This window comes from Xiphophorus couchianus, chromosome 2 (assembly GCF_001444195.1).
Source record: "Xiphophorus couchianus chromosome 2, X_couchianus-1.0, whole genome shotgun sequence".
NCBI classification, from domain to species: domain Eukaryota; kingdom Metazoa; phylum Chordata; class Actinopteri; order Cyprinodontiformes; family Poeciliidae; genus Xiphophorus; species Xiphophorus couchianus.
This window is the reverse complement of record NC_040229.1, coordinates 9,438,401-9,452,257: the sequence shown is the minus strand read 5'-3', so window position 1 is coordinate 9,452,257 and position 13,857 is coordinate 9,438,401. Positions and strand designations below refer to the sequence as shown.

The window sequence follows — 13,857 nt, the reverse complement described above, 5'->3', positions numbered from 1 at the left end:
ATTTTACTGGATGATAAACTGTCCCGGTAGTTACTGCAATAAACAATAATATTGTTGTTTTGAGACCATTTTCCAATAATATAATAGTAATGCCATAATAGTGAAAGAACATTCTTCAACTTTACATTTTAATTAACATTTAACACTGGAACTGGAAGACATTTTAAACATCCAAAATAAATAAACAGAAACAAGAAATAAAATAAATGATGAAGTCTCTGTAAACAAAATTGTTCTTCAAAAAAAAAAAACAAAAAAAAAAAAACAGGGGCACTCACCATCTGCAGCCGTCGTCGTTGCAGGTTCCGGTCAGGTCGAAGCGACAGAAGCATTTGTTTGGTTCGATGGTGTTGCTGTAGGTAACGGAGCTCAGGGAAAACTTCTCCTTGGTCCTGTAGTACGGACTGAACCTGCCAGAGAGAAACACGGCTGGAAAACTTAAGAAAACAACTTCATTGTACTGCTGGGCGATAAATCAATTTCATTAGTGAACTGAATTTATAGTTTTTAAAGATTTTAATCTTGGAAAATGTGGAATATTTTTTCTCCAATGAACTCTTTGGGTTTCCATAATTCAGAGTGAAGTGAGCATGTGCAGGGCGGCCATCTTGTTTGATAAGCGTGTTTTACAGCTTCTATTAATTACGACCAGGTTACAATTTTATTTTTTATTGACCAGCCCTACTGAAGTGTGTGATGAAGAGTTTATGTTGTGACTGCCATCAGCTTGGTGGTTCCTACCTGTACGACCTGAAGACCAGCAGCGGGCTGCGATATGGCTCAAACGAGACCGGCTTCAGCTCCGATACCACAGGTTGGTTCCCAGCTTCCAGCTCCACTGGGACCATCTGACCAGGAACAAAAACAAAAACAGGAGTTAACTCTAAAAACATATTTCCTAATGATTTGGTAATGATTAACTTCCAGATCAGTCAGTTCAATTCACCAAGCTCCTCTAAAAACAGATAACTCCTTTTAGCCAGGAGCCTAAAAAGAGCCAGGAGGAAGGTCTTAGTGCTGTCAATCAACCTTATGTACTTGCTGCTCAATGTGCTAATGGCCGAGAAACAGCACAACATTACAGGAAAATTGTTTATCCACCATCATCAGTGGCCATGCTAACTAGCCTTAGCATTTGTGGCAGGCTATGTTTTAGTTAACCAGCTGTAGCTTAACAAAGAGAAAGGAGGAGTGTGTGATTAGAAAATATATGAGGTGATTGACAGCGCTAAGACCCTCCTCCTGACTCTGATTGGTTGTTTCTGCAGTTAGTACTGGGAGCACTGGGAGGGAGCCGAGGTGGTCCATTTTTTCACAGATGATCTGTCTCATACATGACAGATGACAAATATGTTTCTTATAAGTTACATAGTTCAGCTTTAAGTAAGAGCTGTATCAGAGGTCAGAGGTTATTACCTGTCCAGTGGGGGAGTTATTTGTGTCCTCCTTCAGATTCTGCAGCTCCCTCTGCAGCAGCTCCTCCAGTCGGGCTTGCTGCTGGTACCGGCTCTTCAGGCCGTCCATGTCCAGCCCGGCAAACAGCTCCACAGGAAGCTCGGCGCTGGACGCCATCTCGGTGCTGGACGCCATCTTGGTAGGCTTACTGCTGCTGCCGTCTTTAGAGGGGGCGGAGCTTGGAGTCTCCAGGTGGGGTTTGGTGAAGGAGCTACTGGACTGCCGGAGGGAGGAGCGGCGGCTGCCTTTAGCCGCAGCCGGGGCAAGGGCGGACTCTGGTTCTGGATCCTCTGCCTCGGGGACATCCTCGCTGTCCAGAACCAGCTTGTCCTGGGACAGGTCGTGCAAGGAGGGCTGAGGCAGGTGGAAGGGGCTGGAGGGGGGGAGCTGCTGGATCTGAGGCGTGGGTGGTGGGACAACAGCTGGGGGCGGAGGTTCTGTTGGGAGTGCTTTGTTCCGCCGAGCCTGAGCCTCCTTCAGTTTCTGGATCTTGAGGGCGTACTCTGACTCCAGCTGCTGTAATCGCCGTTTCTGAGCGATGAGCTCGGCAAAGTGTCTCTCAGAGCCACGAGGTGCCGCATCCAGACGCTGCAGCTTACTGGACTGCAGAGACAGAACAAAAACACAATCAGAGACAGTTCTTATTTCTGGAGATCAGCATTGAAAATCTCTCAAAACGCAGCGAGTGAAAACAGGAATTTCTGGGACATTCAACCAGGTCGTAGTTTTCAGGAGTAGTTTTTAGGATTGCACAACATATGACAAATTTATAGTTATCACAATATCACTCTTGGCAACATCCACACTGCTAATAACTCACTGCACTGCAAAAATATCCTTCACACCTGCTACATACAGGGTTTCCCCCAGTGAACCCAAACCAGAAACACTGCAAGACTTTATTATTTGTTTATTTGAGTCATATCCTTATCCGCATATTGATTAGTATCATCTATAGGTGCTGAATCTTTGTTAGCTTAAATGTTTAAATCATCTAGCTAGGTATTACATTAGTTAGCAGTTAAATCACTGTAGCTTGATGTTGAGTAATTATTAGCTTGCAGATATAGATCCTGTAAAAATCATTCGATTAGTTACTGATTAAATTGCTGTAATGCTGAGTCATTAGCTTACAGGTTTGATATTTGCAGCTAGATTTGGATTAGGTACCAGTTAAACCACTGTAACTTCATGCTAATCCTTGCTAGCCGACAAGTTCAACTCGTCTAGCTGGTTATCAAGCTAGTTACTGCTTAAACCAATATTGCTGAGTCAACGTTATCTTGCAGACACATGTAGCTAGTTATTGGATTAGCCTAACTTAATGCTCAGTCATTGTTGACATGTCAAGGTTAAGCGCTTGCAGCCTATTTGATTAATTTCCAGCTAAACCACTTATGTTGAAGCTGAATCATTTTACAGCTGTAACACGTGTCGCTAGTCATGAAGTCCTTATCACATCTGACATAATAAAAACAGAGGGCTTAATCGATCAAATTAATCGATACCTGATTATACAGACCTTCGAACAAATATGTTTACCTGTACTGTAACTGTGGAGTTCGGCAGAGTTCCGGATAAATCCGGTTCGGTCGGAAGGTTAGGAGATTTATTACAGGTGTGTTACCAAACTGTGCCGCTACACTGACCGCAGGGGGCGCAGTTGCTTCTTGGAGTAGTTCTCAGAGAGGTTGCAGGTGTATCTTAATACGTTTTAATATTATGGGAATATTTTTTAGCAGCAACTCAATTTAAAAAGTGAAAACCAGAAATATTGGCCTACTGAATACATGTGCTGTACAGTCGGGGGACTCTCAGAATAATCCTTTATTTGTCCCTCAATAGGGAAAATTCTATGCATCAGGGAAAAAGTGACAGACAAATGGAAAGTACAGACACACCTAAAAATTGGTGATCATGAAAATAATTTTTTTTTCTGGCCAATCAATCACAGTTATTTCATGGTAATTAAAGAATTGGGAAGTGTGTGCCAATGCCGGTTCCTTCTGGAAAATTAACTCATGCATTTCCATAAAGCTTGACAGAAGAAGGAAGCATGAAGATCTATAAAAGTTCCTGACAGAGGAATGTTCTGACTTTAATTTAATTTAAAAAACAACAACACAGTGGACCAACACCTGGAAAGTTCACTGGCTGTGAAAGCATCAAAATGGATGTCAAGCAACTTGAATAAAAATTTATTTTTATCTTTAAAAAAGGACTTTGGACCACTACACAAACAGTCCAGTCCGGTTCCCCTTCAGGTTGTGGTTTATTTTCCAAGTAAAGGATGTTGATGACATTGAAAACATAAAATATTTATGTATTCAAATATTCTTTTATCATTTTCATGACTCTTTTCACATTAAGGTTTACAGCATCTTTAAACTTTTATTTTTCTGGAGTGTTGTAAACATGAAGTAAGGACCAGGAAGTTGAAGCCGTGTCTCACCAGGGTTTGATTGGACTCTGTGGGACGTTTGGATCCTCTGCCAGCAGCCTTCTGGGCCTGCATCAGATCCTGCTCCAGTCGGACGGATAAAGTCTTCTTCTGGGAAACCCGTTGCTCAACACGGTGAACCTGCAGGGGACAGGACTCTGCTGTGAGCTCTCAGACACCAACGGGATGAGGACGGGTATGAGCTGAGGCTGGGTGATTATTCGATTTGATCAAATTTTTGGTTTTAGAAGATTTAATTTGTGGAAAATCTGGATTTTTTTCCCCACCTATGCTCTCCATAGTTCTGGATGATGTCATCTTGAGACGTTATACTTTGGTATACAGATAAAACTTAATACTTCATCATTTAACCATCAGAATTAAATCATCAGTAGCAGGAGTTTGAAAAGAACCTGCTTTTGAAGAAAGAACCATATAAACTGAGCTAGCCAGGTCAAATCCTGATAAATATAACTAACATTGTGTCTATATAACAATGTGTCTATATTTTCTATTTTCATAATGGAATAAAAATTCTTGTAGACTGGCCGTAAAACAGAAGGGATACTTGAAATAAAAGTAATTTTTTGGAAATATTTTCTGTCTTTTTTCTTTCTTTTTTTTACAAAATAAAGAGAAAAATCTATTAAATTCAGGTTTGGAAAGGAAAAAAAATCAAGAGTTTTTATCTTTAAGCCATATCGCCAAGGTTTAGTATTACCACACCTTCATGCCTGTCGCAATAAATCAATTAATTGTATCATAAATTGAAACGAGCTCAATAACATCCATTTGCGTGATTTATTGTTTTTCTCTTTTCTTTCTACCAAAAACTGGATGACAAGTCCTCAGTTTGGTTCTGTTTTTAAGGCCAGTTTTGTTTACACAGATTTCATAATTCATTTTATGTATTGTTGTTTTGTTTATTTATTTTGGATATTTAAAATGTCTTCCAGTTCCAGTGTTAAATGCTCATGAGAAGTTAAAGTTTATTTATCTTTGAGAGTGTTTTCTTGAATTATTATGCCATTACCATTAAATATCACTGGAAAATGGTCTCAAAACTACAGTTATCGCAATAACTTCAGGGACAATTTATCGTCCTGCAAAATCTCTTACCATGACAGGCCTACGCACCTGTTCCTGCAGCTTCCTCAGCAGCGTCCTGTTGGCCGCTACGATCTTCTCCGACGCCGCCAGCTGCTCCCTCAGTTTGACCATCTTGGTTTCAGCTGCTCTTAGTGTCTCTGTCTTCTTCAGCTCCTGCTGCAGCAGGTGTCTGAGGACGGCCTCGTCCCTCTGGAGCAGCTCTCTGTGGAGACAGGATGAGACAGGATGAGCTGGGTGAACCATGAACGCCCCAGGAAGAGCTCTGTAGGTGTTATGTCTCACCTGTGCTTGTTGAGTCTCTGCTCGGTCTCAGTCAGCCTCAGCTCAGCCGCCGGTTTTGAGGAAGACTCCAGAACATGATCAGCCGCAGCAGTAGAGCTGTGATCCTTCAGCATCTTCTGCTTCTCTCTGCTGCAGCATCAGGACACGTTTCAGCCCTCACACATCTCAACATTTATGTCGTGTTCATTAAGGCGTCCTGCTACTACCTGGCAATCTCCTCTTTGAGGAGCCGGTACTCTGCCTTCTTGGCTTCAGGGAGAGATTCTGGGGTTCTGACCGGGTTGTTCTCCTTCTCACATGCTGAGGCTGTTTTCGGCTTCGTCGCCTGCCAAACATTAGAAAACAAAGGATGCTCTGAATGTTAGATTACAATGTATCTGCAGGTTTCAGCAAGTCAAATTTAAGACTTTTTAAGGCCTTTCTAATGCCACTCTGAGTGAAATTTAAGACAGAAAAAACTATAAATATAGATTTAAGTCAGAATTATGAGGGAAAAAAAATCTAAATTACGAGGAAAAAAGTCAAAATTCTGAGAATAAAGTCAGTTATTTTTTCAGTGCCCCTCTGAAAAACAGGCACTGAAAAAAGGATGCAGAAGAGGGCCAATGTAGGGGCAAACAAGCTCCTACATCTTGCTGAAAAGTTACTTGTAAATTAGTTTTGTCTTATTTCAAGTGTGCTTAGAGATTTACACTAGAAACTAGACAAAAATACTTGGTAAGATTTGATGTTTTTTCCAGTGAACAGAGATAAGGCGACTCAAAATTTGAACCGCTCCCAAAAAACTACAAATAGAAGATTAAATAGTCCTGTCACAACAAAATGTAAGACCCGTGATTAACATTTTTAGGGCCAAATATTTAAACAAATAAGCAACAACAAAAACATAAGACATTTTAAGGCCCTACTTTAAGGATGATCGGACACCCTGGACTAACAGTTGCTCACCTCCACAGTCCGTCGGACCTCTTTGATCATGAACTCCAGCCCTCCAAACACGCTCTGTGAGGAGCTGCAGGCGTCCATGTCCGAGTCGCTGTCGTCTGAATCTTTGAGGGAAACCACCACTGACTTGTGCCTGGGAAGCTGCAGAGAGACATTCATGAGTGAGAGGCTGATCCTGGATCAGTGTGTGACAATACAGAACAGTTTGGGGAAAAGTGGGAACATCTGGGAGCGACTCACCACCAGTGGACCTCTGGCTGCAGGATGAGCTCTGCTGAAGCGGCTGCTCCGGGACGGCGGCACCGTGTTCAGGTTGACCGTGCTCAGGTTCCCCCGGGGAGGCAGCTGCAGCTCAGCAGGAGGCAGACAGCTGGGGGACGGAGGACCGCTGGAGCTCTTCTGATCGGGACAGAAAACGTAGCAGAGTTCACACTTCCCACAGAAAAATTCAACAGATAGATTTTCAAATATATAACATCATTTATTAATGTTGCTAAAACGCATAATCGTACCAAGTATTTTTACTCCAGTTTTTAGTGCAAATGTCTTAGTACACTTGAAATAAGACAAAACTAACTTATAAGTAACTTTACAGCAAGATATAGCAGCCTGTTTGAAGTCAGTAATTCTTGAAAATAAATGAAAACTTACTGGTTCCACTGGCAGATTTTGTTTACTTATAGCAAGACATTTTTTTCATGCTACAAGTGAAATAATCTAACAGTGGAACTAGTATTTTTAATCAGCATTCAAGAATTATTAATTTAAAACAAGCTCCTGGATCTTGCTGAAAAGTAAGCTAGAAGAACTGAAATAAGGCTAAACTAAAATATTTGCACTAGAAACTAGACTAAAATACTTGGGAATATTAGGTGTTTTTGCAGTGTTACAGTATTGTATGTAGCAGGGATAAAGTAAGCTAAAATTTTATGTTTTGAAATTCTCACACACATCTGAAACACCAGACAAAACACTAATCCAACAAAAAATCTCCAATTTCCTAACATGTAAAATAAAAGATAACCCTTATTTCCATTACACAGATCAATAACTAGTCATTCACTAGTCAGTCATTAGGAATAATAAATATTTATTACACTGAACAAATCAGTTTATGTTAATCCTGTTCAGATTTAATGCTTTGACACAATATAAATAATCTCTTGACTTTCTGTAAGGAGTCTTTTGTCCTAAACGTTTATTGCATAACTTTGCAGATGTAATATGAAGCACAAACATTCAAAAAACATCTGATTGAAATTCAAGCATTTTCAAGGATTTTAAGCACCTGATGACCTGTAGTAGTTAGAAACCAAGATCAGACCAGGTCTAAATGAGGAAACTATTGTTTTTTTTCCTGAAAGCTCAGTGGAACATTTTACTGTGAAATTAAACATCACTTATTCATCAATAAGACTCACCTCGACCGCTGCCACCCTCTTGTTGGCCATCGACATCAGACATGTCTCCCTGAGCAGCATCTCCTCCTCCTCCTCTTCATCAGCAAACGGCGGCTTGGGTGGGGGCTCCAGGTCATCAGGAGGCGGGGGGAGAGGCGGAGGCGGCGGAGGAATACCAGACAGCAGGGGGGAGAGGAAAGCCTGCGCGAAATCCTGAGAAGGAGAGAGACATTAAATCCATAGAGTAATAGAGTAGTTTATTCACCACTATAATCAGATTAAACAGAAACAAGTGGGGAGCGTTCTTTTCTGAAATTATATAATGTGTATTGGGACACATTCCATTTAGAGTTTATACTGAACGGACAGGGAGGTGGGGGGCGTTCCATTCTAAGATTACTTTGAGGAATTAGAGAGGTGGGGAGTGTTCCAATTGGAGTTGATATTAAACAAACACTGCTGTGGGAAGCATTCCATTCAGAGTTTATGGTAAACTGTCAAGAGTACTGGGGAGCGTTCCATTCTGAGTTTATGTTAAAAAAAAAAGTCAGAAAAATATGGAACGTCCCAATCCAAGTTCACTCTGAGGAATTACAGTGGAGGGGGAGGTTTTCAATTTGAGGAGCGGATATTAAACCAACAGTGTTGTGGGAAGCATTCCACTCTGAGTTTATAGTAAAATGTCAGAGTACTGGGGAGCGTTCCATTATGCTTGTATGTATGTAACCTTTATTTAACCAGATATTCAAACCCAATTAAATATGGATAATAAAAGGTAGAAAAATAATAGAGCAAACACTCACTTAAAAGTAAAAATAGGATTAAAATACAATTTGTTATTAGTCAAAGCATTGACAACATGTTGAGAGTATGGGGGAGCGTTCCAATCTGTTCATATCAAATGTTCAAATCAGAGTAGTTTAACATTAAAACTGGCATTGTTGTGGGAAGCATTCCATTCCGAGTTTATAGTACATGGTCAGAGTACAGGGAAGTGTTTCATTCTGTTTTTCTCAAAGGATTTGAGTTAGGGGGAGCGTACCATTTAGAGTTCAGATTGGTGAGGAGTTCATATTAACTAAACTGTGTAGGGAATGTTGCTAAGGTTAAATGAACATAGTAGTAAACAGAGTTTAATTCAGTGTGATTAAATGATCAGAGTGGTGGGAAGTGTCCCATTTAGCAATGAGGATGTAAACAAAGCCTGGTGTTTGGAGCGTACCATTCCGTAGGCTCCAGCCTCGGCGCCGTAGAAGCCCAGTGGAGGGAAACACGCCGCCTCGTCTGCCGGCAGCAGGTTGTGCATCGGAGACGGCACTGAAACAGGAAACGTGTCATTCAGCCGTAAACAGGAAGTACGGGTCAGCTGTGTGTATCCTACTCACCGGGTGAGCTGGTCTCACTGTCCGTATCCATGGCGACCTCATCGTAGTTGTCATACTGGTAGAGGCTCCCTGAGGAGTCCAGGCCCGGCTTCCCGGCAGACTTCCTGTGGTCTTGATCCCTGGACTGAACACAGGCAGCTGATTGGTGACCAGACGATGACATCACATTCACCTGAGCTCAGCTCGCGCCGCGCCGCTGAGGTTCTCACCCTGCTGCGCGTCCGCTTCCCCCCCACCAGCTTCATGAAGCGGTTGTACTGCTCGTCCTGGTTGGACAGGTCACGGATCTGGCGAATTTCCTCCTCACGTTTCCGGCGCTCCTCTTCCTCCTGCCACCGAGTTTCCTCCTCTTTCCGCTGCAGCTTCCAGGTACGGAGCTGCTGCTTCCTGACCGCCTGCTTGACCGAGGAGCCTGGAGAGAGAGAGAGGCAAACATGATGGGGTCAGGAGGGTCAGAGGTCAGGAGGGTCATTACAGTCGGGCGATTAATTGGTTTAATCAATTAATCAAATTTTTGGTTTTTGAAGACAAATCTTTGGAAAAACTGATAAATCTGATTTTATTTTATGCCGTATCGCCCAGCTCTAGGTCCAACAGGATCCTGTAGAGACAGGCGTCTTCAAAGGACAAACAAAACTTTAAATTCTCTAAGCTCCGCCCACTTTCTTCATCTCACCTGGGCTGATCAGCCTCTTCGCTCCGTGAGCTTTTCCTGGCGTTCGGCTCCTCTCCATCACGACTCTGGGCCCCAGCTTTGGACTCTGTCTGATCCGGTCCCTGTCGGCCGATCTGATGCTCTTGGTTCTGTCTCTGTCTGACGGTTTGGACCTGTTCCTGTTCTGCTCTGCGGCCGCAGCGGCGGCGGCGGCAGCAGCAGCAGAGGAGGCGGACCTGGTGGTGACTCGCTGCCTCTCCAGTAGAGCAGCTCCAGAACCGGGAGCAGAGTTCTTCTCCTGCGAGGCTTTAACGATCCGATCTTTGCTCTTCTTCATCACCTGCTGCTCCTGCTGCTGCCACTTCTTACTGGCCGACTGCAGCGCCAGGAGGCGGAGCTGCAGCTCCGATAGCTCCTCCTCCTCCAGCTTCTCCACCGGCTGAGGAGACACAGACACACATGATGGTCACATGACCCAGGTCACACTAAAGCTGGGAAGCATCCAACATATTAGAATCACAGCTGCAGCATCACCATGGAAACTGACATGATTTTTAAATGAGTACCAGGACTCAGGCAAGGGTTGGACAATAAATTGATAATAATATATATCATGATAGTCCAGTATTAGTAGATAATACGTCTGATAGAGTATTCAATAATTTTTCTGAATTTTAATCCAGAACCGCACAGCATTCTGGGAGATGTAGGCAGAGGAAAGATAGTAGGGTCCGTTCACTCCAGCCACGTTTAGTCCGCTTTATTCCAATTCTAGGTCTGTTTGTCTATTAAGTCTGGTTCGTTTGGTGAGGTGTGAATGTGTAATCTACTCTGATGTGGACCAAAGAGACAGAGTTCCACCTAAAAACCTGGATCTCTGTTTGGTTTAACTGAACTGTGGTGCGGTTTGAATGAATATGTGGACGCAAGCAGACCGGAGACCAAAAGCAGGAAGTGGACTACAGTGCAGGGCATTCTGGGTAAATGGAACCAAAACAAATGTGAGAGTCTAGCGCTAACGGGAGAAATGGTTCTTAGTCTTTTACCAAAGACAAAAAAAAATTAAAAAAATCATACAGCCGTTAAAATCTGACGCCACTCCATTTTTGTTTACATTTTGTGAAGAAGGAAGTTGCTCTCAGTGTCTTCTTCTGAGGTTTGTATGTTGTTTCCTTCAGTGGTTCTTGGTGCAGCGCCACCACAGGTGAGTTTGCTTGTTTCAAACAAACAAACATTTTAGAAGCAAACTGCAGCAGCTGAAAATGTAACTGAATCTACCGGACTACCAGGTGTGAAAACACCCTTAGCTGCTCAACCTCTCAGGCTGGTGGCACCAACTCTTTTACTCTTTGGTTACCTAGCAACAGCCTGTTGAATAACTTGCGCAGCAGCAGTGTAAGGTTTCACCACTGTGCCTCATAACTGCTTAAAAACAAAAAACAACAGTGTGGAATGACTAACAGGTGTGAAAAAGATGCAAGTTCTGTGTTCAGCTCACCTTGTCAGATGACAGAGTCGACTCTTCGCTGGATGCCGACGATTCACTGCGACACAAGATGACATCCTGAGCGTTCTGCTTCTCCTCTGGAAGGGTTTCCTCGCCACAGGACACGCTCTGATTCTCCTCTGCAGCTGCAGCCACATTTTCTTCAGGTTGTGTAGCGTCGGAGCTTCCTGCTTCTGCACCTGGTGACACACAACGACACTGGAGTGAAACCCTGACAGGACAGCTGAGGTTCTGCTCGGCTGAGTTCTGCTTACAGACACAACCCCTCATGTATCAGTGTGGATACGTCATTGGGCCTGCTGCAATAAGTAATAAATCAATTAATCGCATCATAATTTAAAATGAGTTCAATAATTTACATTTGAAGTATTGTTTTTCTCTCTCTTTCTACCAAATACTGGATGATAAAAGTCTTCAGTCTGATGCTTTGGTCTGTTTTATGAAGGATAAATTTGTTTAGACTTCATAGTTGATATTATTTGTTGTTTTGTTGATTTATTTTGAATACTTAAAATGTCTTCCAGCTCCAGAGAAAAATTTTCATGAGAATTTCAAGTTTATTGATGTTTGAGCGCGTTTTCTTGGGTAATTACCATTTTATTATTGAAAATGGTCTCAAAACAACATTATTGTTTATTGTTATAACTTCTGGGACGATTTATCGTCCAGCAAATTTAGTTATTATGACAGACCTTTACGTCATGATTTTCCACAGTGGAAAATCTGTGGAAATAAACTCACCTCCCGCCTCCTGGCCTTCCAGCTTCTTACGCAGCTCATCCAGTTCAGCCGGCGTCAGAAGTTTGTGCCGCAGTGGTTTGATGTTGAACGCCTGGAAAGCTTTTTTCTCATCCTTCTCCATCTGCTCTGCTCCGATTTGACCTAGAGGCAGTTCTGGTGTCGGTTCCGGCTCCGGTCGGACCTCTGCAGCAGGAGAAGCAGCGGCGGGGGCTTCCTCCGCAGCAGGAGAGGCGGCCGGCTCCAGCGCCATGGTCTCGGCTTTGCGGATGCAGTCCAGCTCCAGCTGGATCTGCTTGTACTTGGACAGCAGATCCTCAAAGCTCTCGTTCATACTGGGATCTTGTCTGGTGGCGTTAGGACCCACTTTCCTGACCCGGACTCTCGGCGGTTGCTTCTCTGGGGTTCTTGATAAGAAAAACTAATAATTTTACATGTCAGGGAGGAAGAAATAGGGAAAAGGTTTAGTTTTCCTGAAGATAAAGCAGTTTTGGAGACGTTACTGAAATTCCCGCCTACAAAGCTGATGGAGAATTATTGAAATTATTCCAGAAACTCCATGTGTAATGAAATAACCTCATATTTCATCTGAATATTGATAAATCAGATCATCTGAGTTTGTATTTCCCTAAAACGAACACAGAACAACCAGATTCCACGACTGCTTCATCCCATAACACTAAACTCCCATTAATCATTTTATTGTACATATTTACATTGATACTTTTTATTTAATGATTTATAATTAATGGAATGGACCCTTGAAACGAAATTTTGCTCAACATGTAGATTTTAAAGGTTCAGTTGAATGATAAAGTCTGTCTATGTCTCTTAAATCTGATCAAACAGTAACATAAAAAAAACTAAGTCAGTTTATTTGAAATTAAACATACAAAAGATGTTGATCACTATCTGATAGTCTGGGTGTTAGAAACAAATCTGACTATTAAATAAATTTATCTGGAACAACTACTGAATCATTTATTCCATAAGTAAAAATAATCTGCCAGTGAAACTAATACTTTTTCATTCATATTCAACAATTATTGACTTAAAACTGCTTTATCTCGAGAAAAGTAACTTGTTAGTTTTGTTTTATTTCTAGTGTACTAAGATATTGGCTCCAGAAACTAAACAAAAACAAATAAGACGTTGTGTTTTCGTAGTGCGGTTCTGAACTGGTTCTGGGTTTCCCGGTAGCTCAATGAATAGCCAGAAGTGATCGGAACCTGATCCGATCACTAAACCTGTCAGATCCGTGAAGGATACGCTTTCTGGAGGGAGATCCGTGGATGTCCACCGGTCCGGGTCTCCCAGGCCCTCCTCTGTTGTTCCCCCCGAGACCTCGACCTCGGTTCCAGGACCCCCGTCCTCCGTTCGGCAAGCCCCGGTGTCGAAACCGTCCCAGAGCTCCATGGCTCCGCTCCCAGAAGTTGGAGCGGTTGTTGGGCTCTCCGAGGAGACAGAGGCCGGGCGGCGGCGGAAGCGGCATCCCAGGAGGCGGAGGGACTGGAGGACGGTCTGGCTGTCTTAGGTTGGGGGGGAACGGGCCGTGAAGGTGAGGTCCGGGGTTGTAGGGCATCATGTGCCTAAAATCCTGCGGTGGGGGTCCCAGAAGAGGCCGCAAGCTGTGCGGTGACTGGTGCGGTTTTCTCGGCCGCGGCCTGGCGCCGCCGCGGGGCCTGCGCCCTTCCCCCCGCCGCGGAGGAGCTCTCTCCTCGGTTTCATCATCACAGATCTCTCCGTCCTCTAGTTCCCCGTCTTCTGGCGTTGATTGACCGGCTGTATTTGAATTCATGTTGGGGTGAGCGCAGTGATCGCGGGCTGTGGGTCAACAGGCGGCCGCGGAGGAGCTCAGTACTCTGGGTGGTTCTCCGGAGTCCACTCTGGTTCTTCTTAGTTAGCTCACTGCTAGTTGAACGGCTAATCCAAACTACCGC

At 43.4% G+C, this 13,857-nt stretch overlaps 1 protein-coding gene and 1 long non-coding RNA gene across 4 annotated transcripts in view; one reads left to right on the top strand and one right to left on the bottom strand.

The window, feature by feature from the left end:
• Nucleotides 1–195, top strand: part of LOC114156231 (uncharacterized) — a 15,525-nt gene extending 15,330 nt beyond the window's left edge. The window contains exon 3 of the long non-coding RNA XR_003597915.1: nucleotides 31–195. This is a non-coding gene — a long non-coding RNA (uncharacterized LOC114156231). The remainder of the gene's footprint in view (nucleotides 1–30) is intronic.
• Nucleotides 1–13,857, bottom strand: part of zfc3h1 (zinc finger C3H1-type containing) — a 23,163-nt gene extending 9,306 nt beyond the window's left edge. Inside the window, exons 1-17 of one of the 3 annotated variants that reach the window (XM_028036403.1) lie at nucleotides 13,187–13,857; nucleotides 11,921–12,316; nucleotides 11,171–11,358; nucleotides 9,694–10,111; nucleotides 9,227–9,429; nucleotides 9,018–9,141; nucleotides 8,855–8,949; nucleotides 7,654–7,845; nucleotides 6,473–6,631; nucleotides 6,236–6,373; nucleotides 5,494–5,612; nucleotides 5,288–5,416; nucleotides 5,033–5,207; nucleotides 3,908–4,036; nucleotides 1,417–2,058; nucleotides 742–848; nucleotides 279–410 (exon numbers count right to left, since the gene is read on the bottom strand). In XM_028036403.1, the coding sequence (XP_027892204.1) occupies nucleotides 279–410; nucleotides 742–848; nucleotides 1,417–2,058; nucleotides 3,908–4,036; nucleotides 5,033–5,207; nucleotides 5,288–5,416; nucleotides 5,494–5,612; nucleotides 6,236–6,373; nucleotides 6,473–6,631; nucleotides 7,654–7,845; nucleotides 8,855–8,949; nucleotides 9,018–9,141; nucleotides 9,227–9,429; nucleotides 9,694–10,111; nucleotides 11,171–11,358; nucleotides 11,921–12,316; nucleotides 13,187–13,715 (3,875 nt within the window). In that variant the 5' untranslated portion in view covers nucleotides 13,716–13,857. The remainder of the gene's footprint in view (nucleotides 1–278; nucleotides 411–741; nucleotides 849–1,416; nucleotides 2,059–3,907; nucleotides 4,037–5,032; nucleotides 5,208–5,287; nucleotides 5,417–5,493; nucleotides 5,613–6,235; nucleotides 6,374–6,472; nucleotides 6,632–7,653; nucleotides 7,846–8,854; nucleotides 8,950–9,017; nucleotides 9,142–9,226; nucleotides 9,430–9,693; nucleotides 10,112–11,170; nucleotides 11,359–11,920; nucleotides 12,317–13,186) is intronic. The other 2 variants (XM_028036419.1, XM_028036410.1) reach the window with 2 other exon arrangements.